This window comes from Sitophilus oryzae, unplaced genomic scaffold (assembly GCF_002938485.1).
Source record: "Sitophilus oryzae breed Bouriz unplaced genomic scaffold, Soryzae_2.0 scaffold_1297_pilon_pilon, whole genome shotgun sequence".
Classification (NCBI taxonomy): domain Eukaryota; kingdom Metazoa; phylum Arthropoda; class Insecta; order Coleoptera; family Curculionidae; genus Sitophilus; species Sitophilus oryzae.
In genome coordinates, this window is record NW_022145945.1 from 6,141,844 (window position 1) to 6,169,312 (window position 27,469).

The following is a 27,469-nucleotide window of genomic DNA, read 5'->3' on the forward strand; positions in this document are numbered from 1 at the left end:
TAGAGTCTTTTTCGATAAATCGCGATAGTGTCATTGTTAGTTTAAGTGCTGCCACAATTTCCATCTAGATTTACTACCTTTATACAACTATCAGTAGTAGAATAAATAATAAATAACATAAAATAAGCTCCGTAAAGACTGACAAATCCACAAAATTTCAAATCAAATTCAAATGTGTCAAATGAATCGTCAAACAGAACTGTCAAGGATCCCCACCCTAGAGTGCTTTTATGGCGCTTTTTCCGCCCACCATGCATGAATACATGTATAGCATTATGCTCCTTCCTTAGTCTTCTTATTCAAAGGTCTGAGCTTATTAAAATACCTTGTTAAATAATATTTTATAATAAGAACAAGGAAGAAAATCTTATTCTAACTAAAAAAATGTTATATCATATAATAGAGGAAGTTGCAATAAACATACTGACGTGACATTAAATAATAATGTGTCAAAGATAATGATCGAAAAAACAAACTTGAATTGAGGTGTGATATTTTTTTCACCTTAAAAAATTATAACCTTGCAATTAATTGGAGTTATCTAAAAACTATAGTAATCTAATAGATCAAAGTGATATTAAAAAAAAAACATATTATAGATTGTTCATTGTACCCTAAAGACAATCTGGTAAAATTATATATGAAAATAATTAGCCAATTTAATAATAATTTATTCGGGAGCTGACGATATAAACTGAAAATACGTGTTACATTTAACCAATAATTATATATAGAACGGATTTATTAAATTTTCTGCTTTCAACATTTGGTGTAATGGAACGAAATATAACCGAATTCGGTAATTAAATATTCTTTACATTTTATTCAACACCGCGTGATGGACCGAATTTATCAAAATATTAATAAATTAAATATTAAATTTTCATATTTGTAGCAGAAAAATTATAATTTATTCGGGTCAACTTTCGTTTAGCTGAAATCAGTTATTAGAAAAAAAATTGTCTTTAAAAAGCTACTGTGAACCACGGAAAACACAAATTTTCCTGCGGAAATGCGTAATTTCCAAATTTCGCACTTTAGAATTACTGAAATCTGCCATAAAAAAATCCATTTTGTGTTTTATTTTTAATATTTTTCTGAACATATAAACACAAAAATGTTCCTGCGGAAATAAGCTGTTTTCATTTTCTAAGGAAATTTATTAGACTTTAGAATAGCTGAAATCAGTTATATAAAAAATAAATATATTTTAGCCTTTTAGAAGCATTCACGAATTGAGGAAAATAATTTTTTTCCTGCGGAAATAAACTGTATCCATTTTCTGAGGAAATTTAATAGATTTTAGAATAGCTGAAATCAGTTATATAAAAAATAAATATATTTTTGCCTTTTAGAAGCGTTTACAAACTCAGGAAAATAAAAAATTTCCTGCGGAAATGCTTAATTTTCATTTTCCATTTTTGTAAGCATAAATACATAAAAAAATTATCTTTTTATCACTTTTGAACCAAAAAAAATCATTTAAAAGTGTCTAAAATGCTAACCAATCTAATAATAAATCTAATAATATTTTTACAAAATCACAGTTAATTATTAAAATATAAAAACCACAGCTTAACACCCTCCACAAAGAAAAGCTAACCAAAGCAACCCAAATCCTAACCAATCTAATAATATTTTTGCAAAATCCCAGTTAATTATTAAAATATAAAAACCACAGCTTAACACTCTCCACAAAGAAAAGCTAACCAAAGCAACCCAAATGCTAGCCAATCTAATATTTTGCAAAATCACAGTTAATTATTAAAACATAAAAGAAAACTGCATGATCCAATGATTTTTTGTTTTGAATCAGCCCTATTTACGTAAAGCTTTAATAAAAAACAAGAATAAGTGCAACATTCTGAGGTACTTATAGTTTACAAGAACCTATATTATCTATTCTACAAGAATTGTTATTCCTCCGAAAAATGTTTTACCCAGCAACCCTATTCGCTCCCGGGTCCCGTAAGCTTCTAAACTGAAAAATGTATGAAAAACAAAGTGCACAAAATGACATTGACACATTTCCGCAGGAATTTTTTTGTATTTCTTTGCTCGTAAAGGCTTGTATAAAACAAATATCAGTTCATTTTTCATGTAACTGATTTCGGCTATTCTAAAGTCATACCATTTTTTATGTAAAATAAAAATAAAAAATTTCCGTAGACACTTTTTTGGGTTTTTATGTTTAGAAAAATGTCTAAAACACACCCTGAAGACTAGTTTTGATGTACTAACTAAAGTCCGAAAAATGCAAATGACACATTTCCGCAGGAAAATTGTTGTACATTTGTACTTCTAATGCCTTCTAGAACGCATATATAAAGTCATTTTTTATATAACAGATTTCAGCTAAACGAAAGTTGAGCCATTTATTATTTCATTAAAATTAATTTTTTATACTAATTTTACAACTTACTATATCAAATACATAATAAAAACTACTGTATAACAGTATCCAAAAAACTGTTATTGGTATTTTGCCACTGGAAGAAAATCTAAAAAATAAAATAGTTTGTAAACACTGCTGCGTTAATCCAACGGAGACTAATTGTCAGCAGTGGCTTAGTAATAAACAAATTTGCCTAACGGGCAAAAAAATGCTTAACGTTTCTAAAAGTATATCTCTTTCCGTCGTCGGAAGCAAAAAAAATGCAAAGGACAAAGAAAAAACTATTTAATATATCTAAATGCAACTGTTCGGGAACACTTTAGTTTTTTAAAACAGATACTTCTACAAAAACCGTTGATGTTCTGTTAAAATGACATTATATTAAGTTAAACTTCTTTGGATAGATGAATTCGCCACGTAGGTATATATTTTTTAAAACATTATTGTTTATTTCATTGTTGTCAAGATCTAACAAACAAATATATAAAAAAAAATTAAGTATTTTCATTCGCATCAAGCAATACGCTGGATTTATACGTAAAATGACCATTTACAGTAACGTACGACGCTTTTAGAATGGTTTCCTGGGCAATAATACCATAAAATACCCATACAGAGGTAGAAATCTTGCTTCAAATTCATGCATTTGTTTTCCTGAACGTGTACCCAGTTTTTCTAGGTGAGAAATTACAGTTAAGACAGCTTTAAATGGACGTGGATACCTAAAGTCTATGGCTCGTTGGTCTTAGAAAGTTTAGAGTACATAAAATAAATAATTTTAATGCCCATTTACAATACAAACGTATATAGATTGTTTTGAAAGGTGTTTACAAAGCAATACTTTTATATTTTATAGCCTTAAATAAGAGTTGTTAATGATATAAATTAATTACTAGTTGTTGATACCTCTAGCTCTCTTCGCAAAGCATATAACGTTTGAAACAATATTCCTATTGCTTTGTGTTTCGTAATGTCTGTAATGGCATCTGTAGCTCCTATTAGAAAAAAAATTTTGTTTAACTGGAATACTCTGTTTTTTTTCTCAGGTAAGATTTGGACAGACGATGACAGAAGAAAAGCAGATGACGTCCCATACCAATCTATTTATTTTACTAAAAAAGTTTCCAATATTTTTTAAGTTAACTATGGATGGGTTTAAATATAAATCCGTCATTTTTGTTTTCAGCCGTCTCTTGTTGTTTTTAACAAGTTTTATTGGTTTATTTCAAAAATGACAGATCATATTTCAATTATATTGGTTTGACGGAACGATCAACGACAAACGGACGCCGATGCGTATGAACACGGCTTTAGATTTTTGATGCTTGTCAAAGTCTTGCCAAATTTTAGGTTATAATTTTGTGTCAACTTATGTCAAATATCTGCGTTTTGGAAGATGATGCATCTTGATTCGTATTATTACGTGTGTTTTGTGTCTTTTGAAGTCAAGTGGAGGAAAAATCGAGGGAAAATTAACTATAGACCCAGAGCACAGTTTATAGTTAATACTTGCTGCCCAGGCAGAAAGTCTTATACACCAATAAATTTACCATCAATAAAGTTTGTATACCATCTCGTCGTAGATAAGTGCATCTCGTATATGGTACAAGGATCGTACTAAACATATACTACTGGAATAGCTGTAAAATATCGACATCACAAATAGGTAAATAATGGATTTTAGTACTGCAGAAAAATAATGTCAAAAGGTACTGATTTAAAAAAAATAAGATTAAAGTTATTAATCAACCTTTAAGGTATAAAATTTGGTAAGTGTTATTATTAATAAAATAGTTTGTTTTATTTATGTTGTTTTATTTATTCCTGTCTTCCTGTGGAATATTACAAATTTGTATTTGTACACAAGTTATATTGATAAATATAATAATAAATGCGCAAAGTTTCTTGAAGCTTGAAAGTAAGAAATAGTTCTTTTTTGTATTTTTTTGGTATGTGGTGTTTTGTTCTTGTTTGTTTTGTATTAACACATACCGTTTTTTTTAAATAAAATAACTCGATTACATTTTTTCAGTTTTATACACTTTTTTTCACAATATTTTGAAGTAATCACTTATCAGTCAAATTTTAAATATAATTTCCATGCGTCCCAGTTGTACCAACTTATTTCTTTGTAAAATAAAATAAACTACTTTGAAATTAAAATGACAGACACATCTATCACTGTCAAGGATCTTGTTGTTGGACAGACCATAATCTGAATTATGTACTAGGAGGTATTTCAGAAAAATATATAAACTTCTACAGTTGGCTCAAAAAAGTGTGAAGGGATCGGGTTGATTTGTGAAGTGAAACTTCTTTATGCGCGATGGGAGAAAAATTTGAAGGCCGTGACACACGAGCTCGCGAGAGGAAAAGTGGTAACGATTTTAGGGCGTCGCGTCGTAACTGGGGCCCTATGTGCGCTAGGGAGCTGAAACTCGGAATGTAGATTTTGACCATCAACATTGAATCAAATCAAAAAATTATCCGAGTTAAATGAAATTTGGTATGTCGATAGACTCGCCCAAGGCCAACTTGGCCCTGTACAACACCTGTCACTGTGACAGTTTTGATGTAAGGAACGTCAAAAGTTGATGTTGTCCGATCGCGACCAAATTTGGTGGGTAGGCTATGTGAGCAACGGGGCACACGGCCCCACCCTGCAAAGTTGGATACGACGTTTCGTTTACATGTTCATCAGGTTGACGCCCTCGACGTTTCGAACCGATGCCTCTAAATGGATAAAAGCATCAGGATTTTTTTTAATTATGGGTCGATTGGAATCAAACTTGGTACGTGGATAGAGGTACCCGAATGGAGACGGACAGATTGAAGTAAAAAGAGGTTTCACTTCAAATGTGCACACTAGTGTGAGCCAAAAAAACTAACCTACGGAATTTATGGCCTAAAATGAACCTAACAACCGAGAGAAAAATATCCCCGGGAGGCAGGATTTTTAGCTCATTTTTAAAAGGTGTCTGTGAACATTCAATGTTTTCCATTTAAATAACACGTAAAAAAATATTTTTCCATTAAAAGTACCATAACATTGAAACGGTTTACGATAAAAAAAAATTACATTGCCGATTCTTGTAGAGCATAAAATTTACTAAAAATCTATCTCGGCGTAATTTTTTTCAGTTCAATCATTCGTATATTTGAAATCTTTGAAAAGTGAAAAAAAAATCAATTTTCAATCAAAAATCAATTAGTTTTAGTGTTTATTGATTAAAAATTTTCATATTTAGTAAAAAGAAACTGGATTACTCTCAGATAAATTTTTTAGGAAATTTTATGCTCTACAAGAATCAGCGATTTAAATTTTTTTATCGTAAACCCTTTCAAAGTTATGGTACTTTAATGGAAAAAGATTTTTTACGTGTTATTTAAATAGAAAACTTTGAATGGTTCACCGACACCTTTTAAAATTGAGCTAAAAATTCTGCCTTCCGGGGATATTTTTTTTTTCGTTTATTAGGTTCATTTTAACCAATAAATTCCATAGGTTAGTTTTTTTGGCTCACCTGCCTCACCCTAATGCAGCCACAACTTTTTTTAGATTTTTTTAAGTGACAATTTGACAGCACCAATAATGATGAATAAAATTAATATGACCATAGTATCTATTTTCCAGTCTACACGTTTTTCTAAAAGTTAGATTAATCCATGTTTCCTTAGACAGAACCTTATGCAAAATATATTATATTTTTCAACTTCTCGCTCCACAAAGCATGAAATGGAAGCAAAGAGAGATCACTCTTTCTGACAACTTATTTATTTTAAATACTCAAATATTTATTTTGACGTTAAGTAATATGCAAAATAACATGAACTTATTATTTTACCTGACAGAATGCTGACAAAACAAAATAAAAATCTCAAGACAATAAAAACTTTTGAAAATGCCCCAAAATTAAGGGCGAAACATCAAGATGTTTTAAAGAAAACTGAATTTATTTTATTAACGAACCTCAACCCAAGGAAGGATGAATTGTTTATAATAATTATTTTATATCCATAAGATATTAATTTATTGTTATGTTTTGAAAATTTAGTTTTATCTTAATAGTTTCCAAAAACTTAAAAATAAATGTTTAATTGAAAAGAATGATAAAATTCCAGACATGCCAATCATATTTATTGCCACAGGTTGTTTTTATGATATTATTAAAATATACATAGTATAAATATAATTACTTATTATAAATAAACATGACGTGGGCATTATCAATACCACGAGATTCTCTAGTTCAAAGAGAAAAAAATTATGTACTTGAACAGGATATATTAATATTTTTTGTCTAAGAATATATATTATATTGTGTTATTTCAATCTTGGGGATGTATAGAGATTAGGACTTAATATTTTTTTTATAAAATATGGATAAAATAAGAAAAAATAGAAATCTAGAACAAAATAAGAAAAATACTTAAGACGACCAGTCTATTCAAAAATAAATATATTTCTTTACATATCAGACATCCAGCTTAAGACACTCTGTATCTATAAATGATCGATTTCTAAAATAGTCATAATATGACTATATACAGGGTGAGTATTAAATAAATGCAAATATTTTAGGGGTAGTATATTTTGACCCCAGAAACACGTAAGTATATATGAGGTTTAATTCGCGAAAAAAAAAATGAAAATTTGGATTTTTTTTTATTTTACGCAAAAAAACATAATATCTTAAATAAATAATATGGTAACATAGGTAGTAGATTAAATTTACATAAAATTTACATAAAATTTACATAAAATTTACATAAAATTTACATAACTTTACAGCAAGAGATACAGTGGTTCTCAAATTTATATATTATAGTTTAACTCCGTTATCTTGGAGTTATTTGAAAAACGGTAAAGAGAAAATATAATTCTTTTATCGAGCTCTACCAACCCTGAAAATATCTGCAATTATTTAAGACTCACCCTGTATACAGGGTGTTTCAAATAACATGTGCCTTCTCTCGTGGGGAAATTCCTCACATAAAAATAAGATTTATTTTTCATATCAACATAGCTCCGATTCTGCTTTGTTTCCTAGCTACAGGGGTGTTAAAGTATTAATAATCTCTCGATTTATTATAATTTTCTTCCAAGTACTTTTAGTGATACGAATGAAATTTTGCGGGTAAAATTTACTTTAAGTGCTACATAATATTTTAATGCTAAAAAAATGCTCCCCACGAGAGAGGGCACATGTGTTTGGAAACGCCCTGTATACAGGGTGAGTTTCCTATAATGTCCTCTATGGGTATCTTGGAAACTACTGGAGATAGACAGAAAAGAAATAATCATAGGAAACATCATAGGAAACTCACCCTGTATATATACATTTATTATTACAAAAAATATTATTATTGTATTTATTATATATTAAAATATATATTTTTTTTATATATCTACCCTACCTAAGCCTTCTTAGCTCCATCTACGGTAACGTGGATGAAGCAAGCAATATTATTATTATATAGTATTATGCAAGATAGGAAGAGTAAAATCTGAAGATCACATCCTATTCTTTAGACAGCGGGTTGAAATACAATACGATCATTTACAATAATTTACATGACCTAGATATTTTCTTATCTTAGGTTATGTGGTCCGAAGTTGGATTCTGAGCTCCGTTGAAGATTCGGTAACTTGTATGAAAACCCTAGAATTGACTAATGTCGCCTAAATTAATAAAAAATCCCATATGATGCGGACTATATCTCTTAGACTGTAGGTTTATCGATAATATCGGTAATTTGATATAATCGGTATATTCTATACATTACTAAAAATAATACTCGTCAGTTTATAGAACCGTTTAATAAAAGAACGCTAAAGCAGAAGGCAATAAATATTTCGCAATAACGCAAGCGTTTCATGCGAAACCAAAACGGTTTCTCGATTGTAAGATCGATCTGATTCAGGCAGTGACCAAAGTGCAGTTACGAAATACACTTTGCCACTTTTCTCGAATGCAAGAATCTCGACAAGGTTTTTGAACTTCTGTTACACTTGTCGGCGGTTGTGAAATTATATCCTCTTGTAGAGTTGACAACGATATATCGAACATTTTGAAAGAACGACCAATCACGGTATAGAGGGTGTTTCAAAAAATGTGCGTTATCTCTCGTAGTTATTCCTCATGTAAAAATAAGATTTATTTTTTATAACTTTCACAACAATTAAAAAAATGTACTGGAAGGGTAAAAATTACCCCCAACGACCGATTTTTTTCTCGTAAAACGGCCCTTCTAGTATTTACTACATTTTTTGTCCTTTGTAAAAAAAAACACCACCACGCATACTCCTCGAGAGAAAAAAATAGTCTTTCCGTGACTGTCTTACAAAAACTACTACTACTTCTTCCTTCCTTGAGAAGTGCTCTCGTTTCATCACTCACTAAACACAGTACCTCAGTATAATAACCCTGATATATTAAATATCCTAATAACAGAACGGGAAATAAAGGCCTCTATAAAACAGCTTAAAAACAACAAATCATCTGGCTGTGTAAAGAACTTATTGGTCGTCTTAAAGCTCTCTTCGATGTCATATGAGAAAGCGGCGAGGTACCTCAGGACTTTTGCAACGCGAATATAGTGAATATATTTACGAACAAAGGAAGTGAATCAGACTACGGAAACTAACGGGGAATTTCACTACTGGCTATCGGAGGAAAAATTCTTGCAAAAATTATGTCAAACCGCCTGCACCCACATAAAAAAAAATCCTCCCAGAATCGCAAACGGGTTTTCGCACCAACCGCGACACCGTCGATTCCAATATTCTCTGTCCGCTAACTACAGGAAAAAGTAAAAGAGCAGCAATGTAAACTTTATGTTCCATTCATCGACCTAACAAAAGCCTTCGACTTTGTAAACAGAGATGCACGTTGGACAATTATGAAAAAGTTCCGAGTGTCCAACAAATTTCTTGCAGTGTGTTAAAACCTCCATAACAATAACAAGTCAAGAATGTCACATCATGGATCACCTGAGCGATCCCTTCCTAACAAATGCAGGAGTTAGGCAGAGATGTGTCTTAGCTCCTCTTCTATTCAACATATTCATGGCAGCGCTGTCCATTATAGTGGACAGCAAACTACAGGGAATAGGATTGGGTATTAAATACAGATATGATGGCAGTCTGTTCAACATAAAAATACTCAGGGCATAAATACGTATAAAATTCATCACAGAACTTCAATACGCTGATGACTGCGCTCTAGTTTCAAAAACGTTACAGCAACTACAAGAAATGTTGAACACATGCCTGGGCATACAAGGCTTTGGACCTTAAGCTGAACATCGACAAAATTAAAATCACATGTACTCCCCCGGAAGATCGCAATAATGCCATAAAAATCGGAGAAGAACTATTGGAATATGTAGCCGTATTCAATTACCTTGGCAGTTTTGATTTCGGAACAGACCAATATCGACTCTGAAATTCACCACAAGATTAGCAGCGCCTCAAGAGCATTCTGGGAATTTGGACAGGGTTTTTTACAATCATGACTTGCGCACAAAAACGAAACTTGCACTGTACCGAGCAATAATAATCCCCACCATGTTACCTATATGGAAGCGAAACCTGGGTGCCGATGCCGTACCGCCGACACATGAACGCATTAAACAAATTGCAACAGAAACACCTTAGATAGCTCTTAAGAATCAAATGGGTCCACTATGTTTCACACGTGTCGGTCCTTGAAAAAGCTAGCTGCAAGAGCGTTGATGTCATGAAAATCTCGCTTAAGATGGGCTGGTCACGTATGCAGATGCAGAATGCAAGAAAACCGCCTACCAAAATCTCTGCTTGAGACGGTAAGAGGAAACCGGGTGGACAACTTAAAAAGTATTATAAAGATATTTTCCACGAAAACTTAAAGGGGACAGCGCACAATAGAACGCAATGGAGAAGAATTGTGTACTCAGTTAACAGCGACAACCAAAAAAGTAAATAGGCAGCAAAGCAATGAGATTTTTGATTGTCCGGAGTGCGGAAGAGAGATAACATCACGTATCGGGCTTTTCAGTCACAGAAAAGCTCATGAAAGTAAACGCCTTGCGTAACCATCTTCTGATACATGTCAAATACTCGTCAGCGAGTAATGGCAGTAGTAGTAGTTTGTTATTTTAGTTACGCCGCTGTGGACCCTCTATTTCTTTTGCACAGTTTAGTACAGCGGTCATGAGCTGTTGTTTCTTCTTCAGGCTTTTCATATTTATTGGATCTTTCTTGTCATCCTGTATATGCTAAATAATATGCTTTTTGTACTATATTCTGTGTAATTTTCCTGCAATTATTCCAAATTGCGGTTAAAATTTATTTCAGAGATTAACATCCCAATAATTCCAACCCTATTTTCTCTAAATCCCAACATATTTATTCATAAAAACATCTTTTAATTACCAATCATTTCAAATATCCTGCAATAAAATTTTATCATATAAATTATTCATTTATTATCTTTTTTGCACCACTGCACCGGATATAATACCTTTAATATAACTACCTATATCCTGCATAAATATTGCGCCATTCACGATTTATAACAAATCGGTGGTAGTTTTTTAGATATTATCATATAAATTAAAAACGATGTATGGAACTAGTTTAACTGTGAGTAACTAAAGGCAGGTGACATTATCGATTGCATTCAAACAGGTGCATTTTACTTTTATTTCACTTGATATTAATGTATAAATTTAGCGGAGGCTGTCAATAGCATAGCCACAGTGAAGGCAATTTTTACTTATAATAATGAATTTTTCTTCAAACGTCACAAAAGTATTATTTTTTGCTCGATTTTTTGCGACGTGATTAACAATATAAAAATAGTATATCAAACAACGAGTTTCGAAAACGACCTTTTGCACACGAGTTCGACAGTTTGTTGGCTCAAGCCGCAGGCAAGATCCTCAAGTCGAACAAGTGTACAAAGAAGTTTTCGAACGAGTTTTTTACGCTTTTTTTTCTACGACTACAAATTAGCAGCAGACTCACTCAGTTTATGCCAGTTTTGTGAAATAATTTGCGATGTAATGATGACACTTTTCTGACGGCTGCGTTGCGTTTAGCGTTTCAGCTAAACATTGGAGGTTAAAAATGTTAAAATTGGCACATGTCATGTGCAAAGTAACACATGTCGACACTTTGCAAAACGCCAATTTCAGATCGAGTTTTCCGTGTGTCAAACTGCATTAGGCTAGTCGTAGAAAAAAGTCATTTTAACGTCTAGGCATAAAAGTAAATTACTTTGACGCCTAAGCATATAAGTAAGAAAATATACCTATTAATAAACTGACATAAAGTGTCAAATTTAACGAGCGTAACCATAGTTTCTCAATATACAGTGTGATCCGAACTGTATTTCGAAAACTTCGCAGATATTCTGCAGATAAAAATATGTAAAAAACATAAACTTTTTAACGATCATTCACAATGTCTAAAAAACACAATTAAAATTAATAAAATATCCTAGCAACAGCTTGGTTTGGTTTGCATAATATTTAGCTTATAAAACCATAAACTTTTGATTTCTAACCAAAATTTTTCTTCACCAATGAATTTTTCTTGATCAATGGCCAAAATGACATTCCCCGCTAATTTTTTAAGTATAATTAGTGGAAAAGGCAAAAGTTTGTTAGCTTTTTCCACTAATTGAAAATTACTACCACTAATTATGACGTTCTGAATGCTTACATTAAAATTAGGTAAACAAACTTCTACGGCTAATTGAAACCATTAATTTATTCCACTAATTTCGGGGTTCTGAATGAAGCTTTACTTCTTAAAATGTCAAATTTGACAGATATCCGAGAAAAGGTTAAATTTCAATATGCCATTTTAGAGCAAAAAATTAAACATTGAAATTTTTTCTACACATTTTACCAAATGTAATTACTTAGTTATCTATATCTGTGTGTACATAATTGAGTAATAGAAAACTAATTTACGTAAAACTAATTCCATTTCCTAATTTTGGTATTGAACTATCTCTATCTCCTATGAATTATTGAACTATCTCTATCTCCTATGAAAACCTAACAAATTTAGTTAATTAATTTACCTGGAAATTTTGCTTTAATTAGATTTAGTCGGCAAGGAATAGTTATATCTATCTAAAATAAATAACAAAAATTTTAAATAAATTATTCTCTAAAAGATATTAAATAATGTTAATTTATTTAGTAAAAACTAACATTCATACGAGTAAATGAATTAAATACTAGATAATTTAACCAAGTTTTTACAATTAAATAAAAAATCTCTATAAGCAATTGATAAATATTCATTGAAAAGAGGTTGCGATAGGTGTGGGCTTTTAGTTATGTTCAGATATTTGTTTGTTGCATAATTTGTTAGCAAAAGTGCATAAATTTTGCAGACGATTAAATCATTCAAATTGGTTCTCAGAAAAGTAAGTATTTTACAGAACTTTTAATACTATTGCAGTAATACTTTAGTATTTTATTTAACGATTCTTCAATTTTATGAGTAAAAATTAGGATTTAATTGATTAGTTTTATCAGCGTAACCTTTGCTACAATTAATTATATCATTGATAATCTGTTTTTTGATTTCAAAATATCTGGATATTTCGCCACTGAAAATTTAAAAGAATAAAGGTACATTCAGGCTGAGAGCGTCGAGCGTCGCGTCGCGTTTGCGTCGCATCCGCCCCATTGAACTCGAACCCCGACGATCAGCGGACTCTAGCGCAAAGCTAAACGCGACACTGTCTGCCTGAACGGTCTAATTTAAGTTAAGTGGATTGATTCCATTTTGACACGCAGACACGACGCAAACGCTAAAAAAAGTATATTTTTTTGTAAAATGCTACGAGAAATCTGCTACTAGAATCCAAATGGAAACCAGCCTTCCAGTGGTTTTTTATTCATAAACACTTTAAATTGTTTGCATGTGCACGTGTATTAATCTAATTAAATAATCAACAAAAATTTCAAATTTATAATTACTACCTCCTGAAAGTTAAGTTTTAAGAGTACATTTTCATCCGTCATCTAGTGTACCATTGAGGAGAAAGGGCTCGAAAAAACTTAAAAAAAATAACTACATTATTATAAAACTTATTTTCAATAATAATTTTAAGAACAAACGACTTACCTGCAGGAAGTTCGTTCTGAATTATATGAGTATAATCGTCCAAATAGATATTATACATGTAGTCACACTATTCTTACTTTATCGAGCACATTTTTACAAAGAGTGAATCATAATTTTTTTTTTCTCTTATCATCCTTGCCGCTGCACGCCCGACCTGGTTGAATCATTACATTTTGTGGAAAAATAGAATTTCGGGTGGGATTTAACAATTAACCGGGTATGGGACATATCTATTTGGACGATTATACTCATATAATTCAGAACGAACTTCCTACAGGTAAGTCGTTTGTTCTTAAAATTATATTTCGTATACTCGTCCAAATAGATATTATACATGTAGATGTTTAAAGGCCCTAAAATTCTATTTTTTGTTGGCAGTTAAATTAAACAAGTTATGTATAAAAATTTCTAAAAATATAATATATTTAAACATAATTCTAATATTTCCCAGTAAGCAAAATCTTAAATTTATTTACCTTCTGTTTATAACAAAAAACACAATCAAAAAAAAAAAAAAAAAAAAAAAAATATCATCAACACTTAAACCTAAGTATAATACCTTAGCAGGTAAACAAAATATTACATAAACATTTATTTTCTATAATTATGAAAGATCTGAGATACATATATCTTAAAAATTATTAATTATTTCCCTGAATTAATTCTACAAAATTTAATTTATTGCCTTCTAAAGGCCGATTGTAAAATTTCTGGAACACTTGCGAGCTTTGAGACCATCCTATAGTATCTTTGATTTGATCTATACCAATTCCCTTCCTAAAAGCCGCTGAGGTTGTAGCATGTCTCGTATTGTGAGAATGATACTTGTTTGTATCAATTCCACTAATTTTTAATATATTTTTTATCCAACGGCCAATAGTTTGGGAACTAGCTATATGATGGGGCTTTTTAAATGTAAGCATAAGATACTCGTCAGTATCTTTTCTTAATGAACTTGTTCTTAACAAATATGCCTTTAATGTATTCGCTACACATAACTCCGGACATTCTGTAAAATAATTGAACTCTAAAACTGGCTGCTGACGATTATAACTTGATGTTTTAAGTATTTCTGTGATAAAAATTTTAATTTTTGAGGATTCTATACCATGAATATTTTGAATTTTAATCTTAGAAATAGTTTGGAGTCTCTGTCCCGTTGCCAATAATAATAACGATGCGAGTTTTTTTGTAAGCATTTCCAAAGAAAGTGTATTTAACGGGTATAATTTCTTTAGATATTCCAAGACTGGCTGGGGGTCCCATGTTGTCTTGTATTTTGGAAAGCATTGCTTAGCCCTGTACACACCCTTAAGGAATCTCTTAATCAAAATTTCATCCCCGTTACTGTAATTTAGAATTAATGATAATGCTGACCGATGAGTATTTAAAGTCGTATATGATGCTTTGTTTAAAAAAAGGTCATTAAGAAAAGCAATAATATTTCCAACATTTGCCTGGTAAATGTCTACCTTATTACGCTGGCAAAATAACCACCATTTTTTATATGTTCCTGCATATTGTTTAAAAGTCGCTTTACTTATTGAATCAATCAATATTGGTATCGCCGCGTCAGGAATGCCTCGTTTTAGAAATGATCCCCTGATAATTTCCCTACTACTAGGGATAATTGTCTCCAAAGCGGATGGGGGGTCCTGAAAGGAGATAATAATAAAAATTCATTCGGCGGTAGAGTTAATGGTTTTTTGACGCAAAGTCTTAAAAATAATGGATACCAGTATTGAGTCTGCCAAAAAGGCACAATTAAGATACCTTTTGCTTGATCTCTTATTATTTTATTGAGTACCCTACCAACAAGAGAAAACGGAGGGAAGGCATAAAAATTATTATAATTTCCCCAGTTTATGCTAAATGCATCAGATGCTATAGCTCCCGGATCTTTACGCCATGAAATGAATTTTGTACATTTGCTGTTTATATTACTTGCAAACAAATCTATTGTTGGATTTCCAAAGTCAAAAACTATTTTTTGAAAATATTGCATATTTAAACAATATTCAGTGTCGATTGCCACTGACCGTGATTCCATATCTGCTACTGTGTTATCCTTGGAAGCGATATAAGTTGCGTAAATAAATATATTTCTTTCTTCACACCAAGACCAAATTTCTTTACTTAGATTATTTAATTTTTGAAATCGAATGCCTCCCATTTTGTTGATATATGCTATGGCGTTTTATTATCGACACGAAACACTATATTTATGTGACTTTTATTTAAGGCAAAACACCTAAGCGCATAAAATATCGCCAAAAGTTCTAAGTAGTTTATATGATGACTTCCTTCAATCTCACCCCAAAATCCATGAGTTTTGTTATTACCACATACTGCCCCCAGCCAGTATTGGAGGCATCAGTAAATATTTCTAAATCAAAATTTTCCATGTTTATATTTTTAACAGAATTTAAAATACTATTTTCCCACCATTTTAGTTCGATTTTAATTTGATTTGTTATTAACATTTGGGCTTTATATGTATTAAATTTCTTAAGGGCTAGGTATTTTGATCGTTCCAAACTCTTAATATGGAGCCACCCATAAGAAACGGCCGGACATGCAGCAACTAATGTGCCAACTACCTTTGAAAGTTCTCTAATGGATACTTTTTCTTTATTATGTAATTTAGTAACTAACGATATTATCTTAGTTTTCTTTTCCATGGGTAACTCTACAGTAAGCTTTTCGCTGTTATAAATAAAACCTAAATATTTACATGTATTTGCTGGAATTAATTTACATTTTTTGTAATTTATAATAAAGCCCAAATGTTCTAACAAATAAATAATTTTTTTAATATGGTCTTGCGTCTCTTGCTGGGTCCTACCAATAACAAAAATATCATCTAAATACATAACACAAAAAATCCCTAACGATCTAAGTTTATTTAGTACCGGTTTTAACATTTTTGTAAATACATATGGTGCGGAGGATAACCCCATGGGCATTACATTGTATTGAAACAGTAGACCGTTGAATTCAAATCTTAAAAACTTTTTAGAATTAGGACTAATTGGTATCATATAATAAGCATCTTTAAGGTCTATGGTTGACATAAAACAATTTTTATAAATTAGGTCTCTTACTGATTTATAGTTTTCTAGCTTAAAATGTGGCACTGGAGCCAAAAACTTATTTAAATTTTTTATATTTAAAATAAATCGAGAGGATCCATCAGATTTTGGAACTAAAAAGAAAGAGGATATGTATTCATTTTTGCTATGACAACATTGACTTATTATGCCCTGTTTTTCGAACTTAAGTATAATCACGGCCACCTTTCGCTCTTCTGATGTACTAAGTAAACTTACTATAGGTCTATGACCCTGAATCGGTTTTTCCCTAAACGGTATTTTATAGCCCTCTAACCAAGACAAAATACTTATACTGTTTGTTATATTTTTCCATACCTCGGTAAAATATCTTAACCGTCCACCATATGCACTCACCTCCATTATTTTTGATATCCCCCTTTCTGGTAATAAGGTGCTTTCACAGGGTACCTTCGTTGGGTCCGAGGTGGTGGTGTCCGTTTCACCTTGTTCTTGTGGTAGGCTCCTCGGTAGTTTAAAGTCGGCTTGTTCCTAAAGGACCTCCTTACACTTTGACCTGAGCTTCTTGCGTAGGTGTTGGAAGACGACTGCCTATTTACTACAAAATTTGCCTTAGCAAACTTTAACTCTTTTCCAGTGCGTTGGTGGTTCTTTGCTTCTTTAAATTTTTCCGAAAAATTTTCTCCACACAAAAATTTGTCGGGTTTGCTATCACAAACAATTTTTTTAACCGTGGGGTTTAGATTAGCTTCAATATGAAATTTCCTGCTTTTCGTTATCATATGAAAAGCATCAGTAATCACTTTGCCTGCATCGATAAGGCAGGGCATAACTTTGGAGCCAACGTCCGCGTTCGCTTTGTCCACTAATAGTGCATTTAAGCCTTTGGCCAAGGCGGATAAGCCATTTCCCAGTTGATTCTGTACAATAGACATGTATTTATCGTGATTTTCTGAGCATCAGTTATGGACTCTGATATCTCTGGATTTATCTCCGGACCTTGTAAAAATCTAATATTTTTTGGCACTGGATACTTTTTTTTCAAGTCCTCCTTTTCTTGCTTGGTAATACCAAGAACCAAGTATTTATTCCAACGATCTGCTATAATGGACTTTACTTCCTCCCCCCATGTTGGTTCATCTCCTAAAGGCTCCTCACCAAAAAGTTTCAATACTTCATCAGGCACTACTGACAGGGTTTCTTCAGATAGGTTATCTGGGATTTCGTTTTCCCTGTGAACCTGCACTTCATGCAGTTCTTGCCTTCGATCCAAAGAATAACCTTAAACAATTTTTTCTTGTTATTTACTTTTTATAACAATTTATTTATTATCTGAAGCGACCCAACTGTTATGAAATCGTCCCATATCAGAGAACAACAACGGATTCTCTAGGCAGTTTTTACGACGTTTTTGTCATTGAGCATATCTCCGTATTTACAATTTATATTATTGTCAAGAAAAAGTAAAATAGATTAGTTCAGTTTCTTTTTGGTGTTTGAGATTTATATTATTTATTTAAAAATAACGTATAGGCAACTCGGCAGTCGGCTGCTTAAACGTAATTTAAATAAAAAGACAAGAAGGAAAGGATTTTACCCCACATCTCGGCAGTCGGATGTTTAGGTAGGTATACGTTATTGTATTGTAGGTTTTTGTAATTTTTCTTGTTATTTACTTTTTATAACAATTTATTTATTTATTTAAAAAAAAATAACGTATAGGCAACTCGGCAGTCGGCTGCTTAAAGGTAATTTAAATAAAAAGACAAAAAGGAAAGGATTTTACCCCACATCTCGGCAGTCGGATGTTTAGGTAGGTATGCGTTATTGTATTATAAGTTTTTATATGACACATGTTTTAATTAAGTCTTTTTAATAAATATCTCGACAATAGGTTACTTATTAACTAACAGCAATGTGTAACATCCATGGTTTTACTTACTTCCACTTGAATCATCACTGTCTGATTCGATAATTCGACGCCTTATTTGTTTTCCCTTTGATTTTCTTTTCGTTTCTAGGCGTTCTAATTTTCGCCTTAACCGTGCCCTTTCTGCAGTTAGCTCATCACTATCACTTTCACTTGTAAATCTACGTCTTTTTGGCATTTTAGCTGCCGAACTGTACGTACTCGATAAAGCACAATAATGTAATGATTCAACCAGGTCGGGCGTGCAGCGGCAAGGATGATAAGAGAAAAAAAAAAATTATGATTCACTCTTTGTAAAAATGTGCTCGATAAAGTAAGAATAGTGTGACTACATGTATAATATCTATTTGGACGAGTATACGAAATATAATTTCAAAAAAGATTAACCATTTTATCTTAGAATTATAATTTCTAGAAAATTTATAAAGATAAAAAAGCCTAGACCTAATGTATTATATGAAATTCTGAACATATGTATTAATTTATTAGGTATAGATCATACCATATAAACTTTTAGTCATGCGTTTATTTAAGCTTGACCGGCTTAACCCACTTCTGCATATTTTCTTTAAAAAAAATAAGAATTAAATTAAAAAAGAAATTAATTATTTTTTTTTATTTTGTTTTAAAAAACTAAAGTGTTCTCGAATAGTTGCATTTAAATATTTTAAATAACTTTTTTCTTTATTCTTTGTATTTTTTGCTTCCGACGACGGGAAGAGATAGACTTTCCGAAACGTTAAGCACTTTTTTATTCGTTAAGGGGCGTCCAGACCAGATGAGCGAGCAGTAACGAGCGCGAGCAATCATTTATTCAAATTCGCTCGTGATTTCTGCAGCTTCCGTCCAGACCTAGCGATTATTTGTATGTTCGGCGTTGATCGGTGTGTGGCACTTTATGTTCATAATGTCGGAAAAAATTAATGTTTATGCGTCTTTCATTGTATTTTATAAATTGTTGAATCGTCAAAAGAGAAAACGACTGCAGAGGAGACGGTGGAACATAACTTTTTAAAAATCGAGTTTCTTATGGTTGTAACAATTTACTAAACGATGTTGAAACAGAAGATTCTGGAAAATTTAAGAACTTTTGTCGGATGTCACTTACAGATTTTAATACCTTATTAGATTTAATTGACACAAAAATAATGAAAAGTGATACGAATTACCTAAAAGCAATTTCACCTTGAGAAAGGCTAGCTATAACCTTACGGGTCTTGTCGATTTTTGTACTCCTCTATTAGTTCTAAAACAACTTCATTCGGCCATTCGATTTATGATATTCGATCGCAAAAGTGGTAAACAAAATCCCGCCCAAACCGAACGTGTAATAGCGCGAATTTTCTTTGATGTAACGACACGGTGTGGAACAGCGTCGAGCACGAACAAGCAATCATTCGCTCGCTCGCAGAACCGTCCACACCAGTTAAGCGTTCCCATAGAACATACCCGAATTCTTGCTCGCTCCTGCTCACTCCTGCTCGCTCATCCGATCTGGACGTCCCTTTAGGCAAATTTGTTTATCAGTAAACCTAACTGCTGACAAGTAGTTTCCGTTGGATTAACGCAGCAATATATATACTCATTTGGATCCTATATATCCATATAGGATTTTTTTGGAGAGATGAATCCGCCACATAGGTATACCGGGTGCGTCTCAATAGTGGTTCACCCCTATAACTTTTTTATTTTTTGAGATAAAACAACGAGATTTGGTATGTTAGTATATGACATAAATTAGGATTGAATGATATATTCAATTGCTTTCGGTCACTTCCGGTTTCACCGGAAATTATTACAACTTTTGATTTCTAAATGGCACAGCCGGTATTTTTTTACTTTATTGGATAGAAAATGACACTCTGAATAGAATGACATATCATATGTCAATTTTTGACATTTTCGCATATGTTTTATTTGAAATTGTAACATGCAGTTCATAACGACAATTTGACTAGAAATACCAAGTGCGTGATATCAAATTATTCGTAAAAAATGCTATTTCCAAATATACTAATGAGCCCTCGTTCGATTTGAAAAAATTAAGATATTACTAAAAATACGATTTGAGCATCTTTTAACTGGGCGGGACAAGACACTAAAAATATTAGACGATCAAATCTATTTTTCCCAAGCTCCTTGATTAAAAATTAATTGAACACAGCCATGGCACTCTAGATTGAAATTTAAATTTAAAATACAATTTAATTTTGAGCGAATATGTCAAAAGTTACCGATGGTGCCATTTAAAAATCAAAAGTTGTAGTCATTTCCGGTAAAATAGGAAGTGACCGAAAACAATTAAATACGTCAATCAATCCTAATTCACATATGTCATATACTGACATACTAATTCTCGTTTTTTTTTCTGAAAAAATAAAAAAGTTATAGGGGTGAGCCACTTTTGAGACTCACTCGGTAGACGAGTAGATTTTTTATATTTTCTTTTAACCAAAATGTTTAAGAAAACAAAAATAAATTAATTAGTTTTTATTATTTATTAATTTAATTAATTTTTTAGTTTTTTTGCAATATCTATTAAGCTATGTATTTTGTATATTTCGCACTAAAAGAGGTTCTGAAAAGAACAATGTTCGGCTGCTAGTAAAAAAAATTAAGCTTAAAGAATCACAAGACAATTCATTTAAATCAAATACTCGTAATACACAACTAAAGTGTCAAAACGAATGACAATGTCAGATAATAAATAAATAAATGCGACAACTTGACATTTTTTACAGCAGAGCTACCACCTGAATCCCTAGCGGGAAATTTAAGTCCCAGTTAGTCAGCCCGGCGCCGAATATGTCCATGGTTGGCCAACAATGAATTTAAAAATTACGCCCTTGATTACGTAATTAAAATTTTAATTAGTATCCTTTATACCGTCACAGAAATAAGTGCAAGTATAACAACTACGCTGAGTATTAACTCAGATAAAACCGCAGTAGTGCCATTCACCAGAAAGCGAAGTTTGAAAAACTTGAAAAGAATCCATCTAGATGGAAAGGAAATACTGCCATCACAGGAAGTGAAATATCTGGGAATAACCCTGGATAGTAAACTTCTCTGGAACAGGCATATTAAGAACATTACCAGCAAAGCCACAAAGGCTCTCATGATTATGCAGAAGACTGGCGGGAAATAGGTGGGGCTGCGTCCCTAACATTTTGCGCTGGATGTATACCATGACAGTAAGACCCATGATTACTTATGGAGCAGTTGCTTGGTATACAAAACTAGAGCAACGTACAGCAAGGCAAAACCTGTGCAAAGTACAGAAACTGGCATGTATCTGCATCACAGGTGCCATGAGAACATGTCCAACAGCAGCAATGGAGGTCATTCTAGACCTAACACCACTGCACATTGTCGTCGGTAGTTATGCCAATGCGACAATGATTAGAATGGTTACTGACGGAAACAGTACTGGGAGAATATTCAGGTCAGGGGCTTGGAACACCCTCAAAAAGAAAATTCCACTTCTCCAACTCCCAGTGGATGACATACCAATAATTTACAACTTTGAGAAACACCTCACTGTAGTATTGAGTAATAAAAAGGATTGGAAGAAAGAAACGCTTACTCAGCATATAAAAGACCATACCATTACGTGGTATACTGATGCCTCCAAAACCAAAGCAGGGACAGGGATAGGAGTATTTGGGCCGAAAACTGAATACTCCGAACCAATGGGCACCTACCCCAGTATCCTTCAGGCTGAAATTTGCGCTATCGAAAGATGCGTACAATTTATCTTAGATAGGAACTATCGAAAACAGGAAATTGCCATCCTATCCGATAGTCAAGCAGCACTTAACGCGATCAACTCAGTAACCATCAATTCGATGTTGGTCAAAGAATGCCTAGAGAAGCTCAACAAATTAGGTAAAGAAAATAAAGTCCTCTTACTCTGGGTGCCTGCTCACCAAGGGATAGAAGGCAATGAAAAAGCAAATGATCTAGCTAGAAAAGGAGCGAACACTCCACTAACTGGACCAGAACCGTTCTGTTTTCCAAACGGGAACCAACTGAAAGCGGAACTGAAGAATTTGGAAGACTCCATCCGTAACTTGGATGGGTGTCCTCCAACGGTCTAAGACACTCGAAAAAGTTCCTTAGAACTTATGACCGAGAAAAATCAAAGGTTTTCCTTGATTTAAGTAAAAACAATCTTCGGATTGTCACGGGGTTTCTAACAGGACACTGTCTCCTCAACGAACACCTCAGTAGGCTGAAACTGAGAAACAACGGCGAATGCAGATTTTGTGGGGAAAATGGGGAAACACCAGAACACCTTATCACTGAGTGCGCCGAGACGACGACCATTCGTGCCATGAACCTTGGCACGTCTGATGTCGAGGATGGAGAGCTGGCCTCTGTGGAGCCGTCTCAGATACTGGCTTTTCTTAAAGCCCTGAGACTGTATGATGAGTTATAACTCGTTATAACTCAAGAAAGGGGAACACACAATAGATCTATAAGGTCGCGGTGATTAACTCCCCTTCTAAACATTCTACATTCTACAAGTATAACAACTGATAGTACAGTTCAACCCCAGAAACACGCTTATGAGGTTTTTTTCGCGAAAAAAAAAATCGAAAATTCGAATTTTTTTTTTTGGAAATTGTTTTAGTTTTTAGTTATAAATATAATTTCTTGATAATATGGTAACATAGGTATTAGATTAAATTTACCAGAAAGAAAATCCAGAAAGGATCCAGTGCTTCTCAAAATTTTAGCAAAAAATATTTTTTTTTGGAAATTTTCAAAGTAAAATAACTCCATTATTTTGGACTTATTTGAAAACCGATAAAGAGAAAATATGATTCTTTTATAGAGATCTACCACCCCTTAAAATACTTGCACTTATTTCTGGGACAACTGTATAAACCGTTTCAAAAAAATACAAATATACGTTAATTTATCAAAATTATTAAATTTGTTTTGTAACTGACGTTCTAACATTTGTAGATATAATTTTCATTATAAACCATTCAAAAAACAAGAAGCGTGCACATGTATCACATGACATCTAAACTAGAAAAATAACTTCTAGCCTGAGGCAATCTCTTTCAGTAAAGCAGAGCGCTTCATACTTTTATAATTCACTTTGTTTCATTATGTTCCCTCTTTCATGGAAAATTTGAAAAGAAATATACAAGCTTGAAGCGATTTTAAGTTAGACAAAGGAAAGCTATTAGCAAGGTTATTACCAACTACAGAAATGAGAACGGGAAATATGATATTTTAATTTAATCAGATAATGACCATTGCTTCTGTAATTATTATGTGCAACGCTTAGATATCATGTCATAGATCTACCTAAAAGGGAACACATGGGAATTCAGTGAAATAACTTGATTAAATGCGAATTAATTAGATTTTTATTAAATTTGAAATATGGCACGACAACTTGTGTATTTTCTTGCATATCTACCGGGTGCGTCTCAAAAGTGGCTCACCCCCCATCACTTTTTTATTTCTTCAGATAAAAAAACGAGATTTGGTTTGTTAGTATATGGCATAAATTATGATGGATTGACGTATTCAGTTGTTTTTGGTCACTTCCTGTTTCACTGGAATTTACTACAACTTTTGATTTTTAAATGGCACCCTCATTATTTTTTTACTTTGTTCAATAGAAAATGACATTCTGAATAGAATGATATATATCATATGTCAACTTTTGACATTCTCGCTTAATAAAAAATGGTATTTTTAAGTTCAATCTAGAGTGCCATGGCTGTGTTAAAAACACTAATTCTTAATCAAGGAGCCATGGAAAAATAGATTTGATCGTCTAATATTTTTAGTGTCTTGTCCTGACCATTTAGAATTAGTTATAATTTCAAATAAACCATATGCGAAAATGTCAAAAGTTTACATAATGATATATGTCATTCTATTCAGAGTGTTATTTTCTTTCGAACAAAATAAAAAATACCGAGGGTGCCATTTAAAAATCAAAAGTTGTAGTCATTTCCGGTGAAACAGGAAGTGACCGAAAACAATTTCTGTCAAAAAAATAATGTCAATCAATCCTAATTTATGTCATATACTAACATACCAAATCTCTTTTTTTTAACTGAAAAAATAAAAAAAGTTATAGGGGTGAGCCAGTTTTGAGACGCACCCGGTATACATGGAACTAAACATTCGTGTCAATATCAAATCACAAATTGGTATTATTCTTCAAAATGGCTGTATAAAGCACTTTAGTTCAAATTCAATATAGCCGAATATTAAGTTGCTTTAAACAATCACGTCAAAATGTCATCTAAAATACTATACAGGGTATCCCAGAAATGAGTGCAAATATTTAAGGGGTGGTAGATCTGATCAAAAGAAACATCTTTTTTCTTTACCATTTTTAAAATAATTTAAAAGTAACCGAGTTATTTAACTTTGAAAATTAAAAAAATTAATGGCAACATTTTAGAACTACCGGCAGATAAACCCAACTACCTACTGCAATTACCCGGATTTCAGATAATTCGACGCGATGTGGTAACACAGGGCGTCGAATGTGTGTCCTGTACTACACTGCCAGTTGCCATGGTCAAGAAAGTATAATATGCTTAAAAACAATTCAGAAAATTACACTACCCGAGGAGTTTGACAGAGATGCATTACCTTTTTAAGATGGTGTTATTATTACACAAACTAAATTAAAAGAAATAACTTACCCACATCATTAAAAACGATACTTATGATAGATCGATGTAACTGTGACAGTTCTCTTTTTCGATATGTACTTAACTAAAATACACTCCACTGTATTGCTTGTACATGCTATTATAATAAATGCTAAAATAACCAGCCTGCATTTCTAACTTATTATTTTCATATAGGTTTCATAATAATGTGAACCTCTGGTATACAAAACACCTTGAAAAGCGCACACTATGAATACTTTTTTGAATAAATAAATGTTGAGAATTATTGCCTCTTATCGCCGCTCTACAAACTACTTTTAATCTAAAGCGGCCCATATATTATCAAAGAAATTGCGCAACACAGGCTGCTGCGCAGCGAGTTACCAATGTATGGTAACGTTTGATGCGTTGCGCAATTGTTTGATAAGTTTCAAGAATGTTTGAATTCTTTTGTGCAACGGGACTGTTTGCGCAGCGCGTTGTGTAGTGTACGTGTGTGTTGTGGTTCGTTGTGAAATATTTTAGTTCTTTCATCCAAATTCTTTGTTTTCTTTTTTGTTTTTTGGTACCATCGACATCATCTAGCGTATATATGATAATAATTGACGCAATGGCAATTAAGGACATGATTGTTTCTCGAACAATGCACAACTTTAAATAAAAAGTTTGATCAAAATTTTACTATATGCATGGGTGATGCAGTTCTGCAACGGAACGTTGCGCATCGATTTGTTGCGCAACTTGTTTGATAAATTATGGACCGCTGAATCAGTTGTGCAACGTAACGTTGCGCATCGCTTTGTTACGCAATTTTTTTGATAATGTATGGGCCGCTTAAGAAAATACATGTTTCACTCAACAATTTTAAATACATATTTTGTTTTTTCGCCATTAATGCGTTTTTTTTTCTAGAACTATTAGTAATGAGCACCGATATGTGGATAAAGTAGGAGGTGGCGACACTGCAAGGTTTAGATATACCGTAGAGAAATCTCAGGTGAATAAATAAATGGCATTAAAAAGTTTTTTCAAATTTCCCGGAAAATTACAAGAAAAATTTTAATTACAACAAACCTCATAGGTGTGTTTCTGGGGTCAGAATATACTACCAGTTAAAATATCTGCATTTATTTATGATGCACCCCGTATAATAACCAATAGTTATTGTTTTATTAGGAGTAAAATGATACTTCTTGGGCGAGGCTGTTAGAGGCGAGTCAGAATTAGTATATTTTTACTACGGATAGAACATGCTATTTTTTTTTCAAACGTCACAAATAATGTTTTAAACAAATGTTTTATTTATTTAAGTAAAATTGATTCTTATTAATTCTTTAATAAACTTTAAATAACAGTTACTCTAACTTAAAATAAACGTTATAAATGTTGTCTATTTTACTTGTAAAAATTAGAGGGAAAGCAGTACCTATCGCTAAAATTATTAAACATACATCATACACAAAAACGATGATAAACAAATGCAAATCTGATAAGTCGCTTATTAGCACAAAGACTAATGGCTTATTTGGAGGAAACCAAGAAACAACAAGCAAAAAATCGCAATCCTTATTAAAACAAGAGAAAGTAGATAAGTACCTCATTTTAGCAGCCTTAAAGGAAAATTTTACAGAGATTTTACATTAATGGAAATATTCAGCGTGTTTTTGTAGTATTTTTACTGTAATTAGTAGTAATTGCTTTCTACATATTGATTATTATCTACAATATAAAAAGGGTATACTTTTTTGCTTAACACGGACTAAGTGTAATATTCAAGAAACAGTTGCCTTATTAACTAAGTTTTTTGGGTCTTTTAAGAAATATTAAGACCGAATTGTTCTACATTCTATGTCGGAATGTCTTAATGATGATTGTGACAGTAGATAGTAGTCTGTTTTTTATTGTAGAATTGTAAATATTTTTATCTGGTTGAATGCTCTTTGTTGTGGTTCGACGTTTGTTGTGGCAAGTTGTGGTTACACATTCTCATTTTTGTTCGTCTGATTTATACTGTTTTTATTTTTGACAGACAATGACAGAAAAAAGGCAGATGTCGTCCATACTAATCCGTCTATTTTACTAAAAAAGTTTCTAATATTTTTTAAGTCAACTATGGATGGGATTATACAGGGTTGTTCACCACATACGACACGGAGTATTGTAGCTAAACGATTAGATTTTTACAAATTGTAAGTTTTGGGTTCGTTGAAGGACTATTAGAGCTACAATTTAAAAATATTTTTACAAGATACAGAGTGTCCCAAATAAATAAAAAATATC

General features: G+C 32.3%; 2 protein-coding genes across 2 annotated transcripts in view; both read right to left on the reverse strand.

The window, feature by feature from the left end:
• LOC115874657 (glutaredoxin domain-containing cysteine-rich protein CG31559-like) overlaps positions 1-27,469 on the reverse strand; it is a 147,024-nt gene that overhangs the window by 75,998 nt on the left and 43,557 nt on the right. The window lies entirely within an intron of this gene.
• Positions 14,045-18,778, reverse strand: LOC115874658. The gene is made up of 2 exons (XM_030889875.1): positions 18,543-18,778; positions 14,045-15,184 (listed from the first exon to the last, which is right to left on the reverse strand). The coding sequence occupies exons 1-2, from the start codon at positions 18,555-18,557 to the stop codon at positions 14,171-14,173; spliced, it is 1,029 nt and encodes a 342-aa protein (XP_030745735.1). The 5' UTR covers positions 18,558-18,778; the 3' UTR covers positions 14,045-14,170.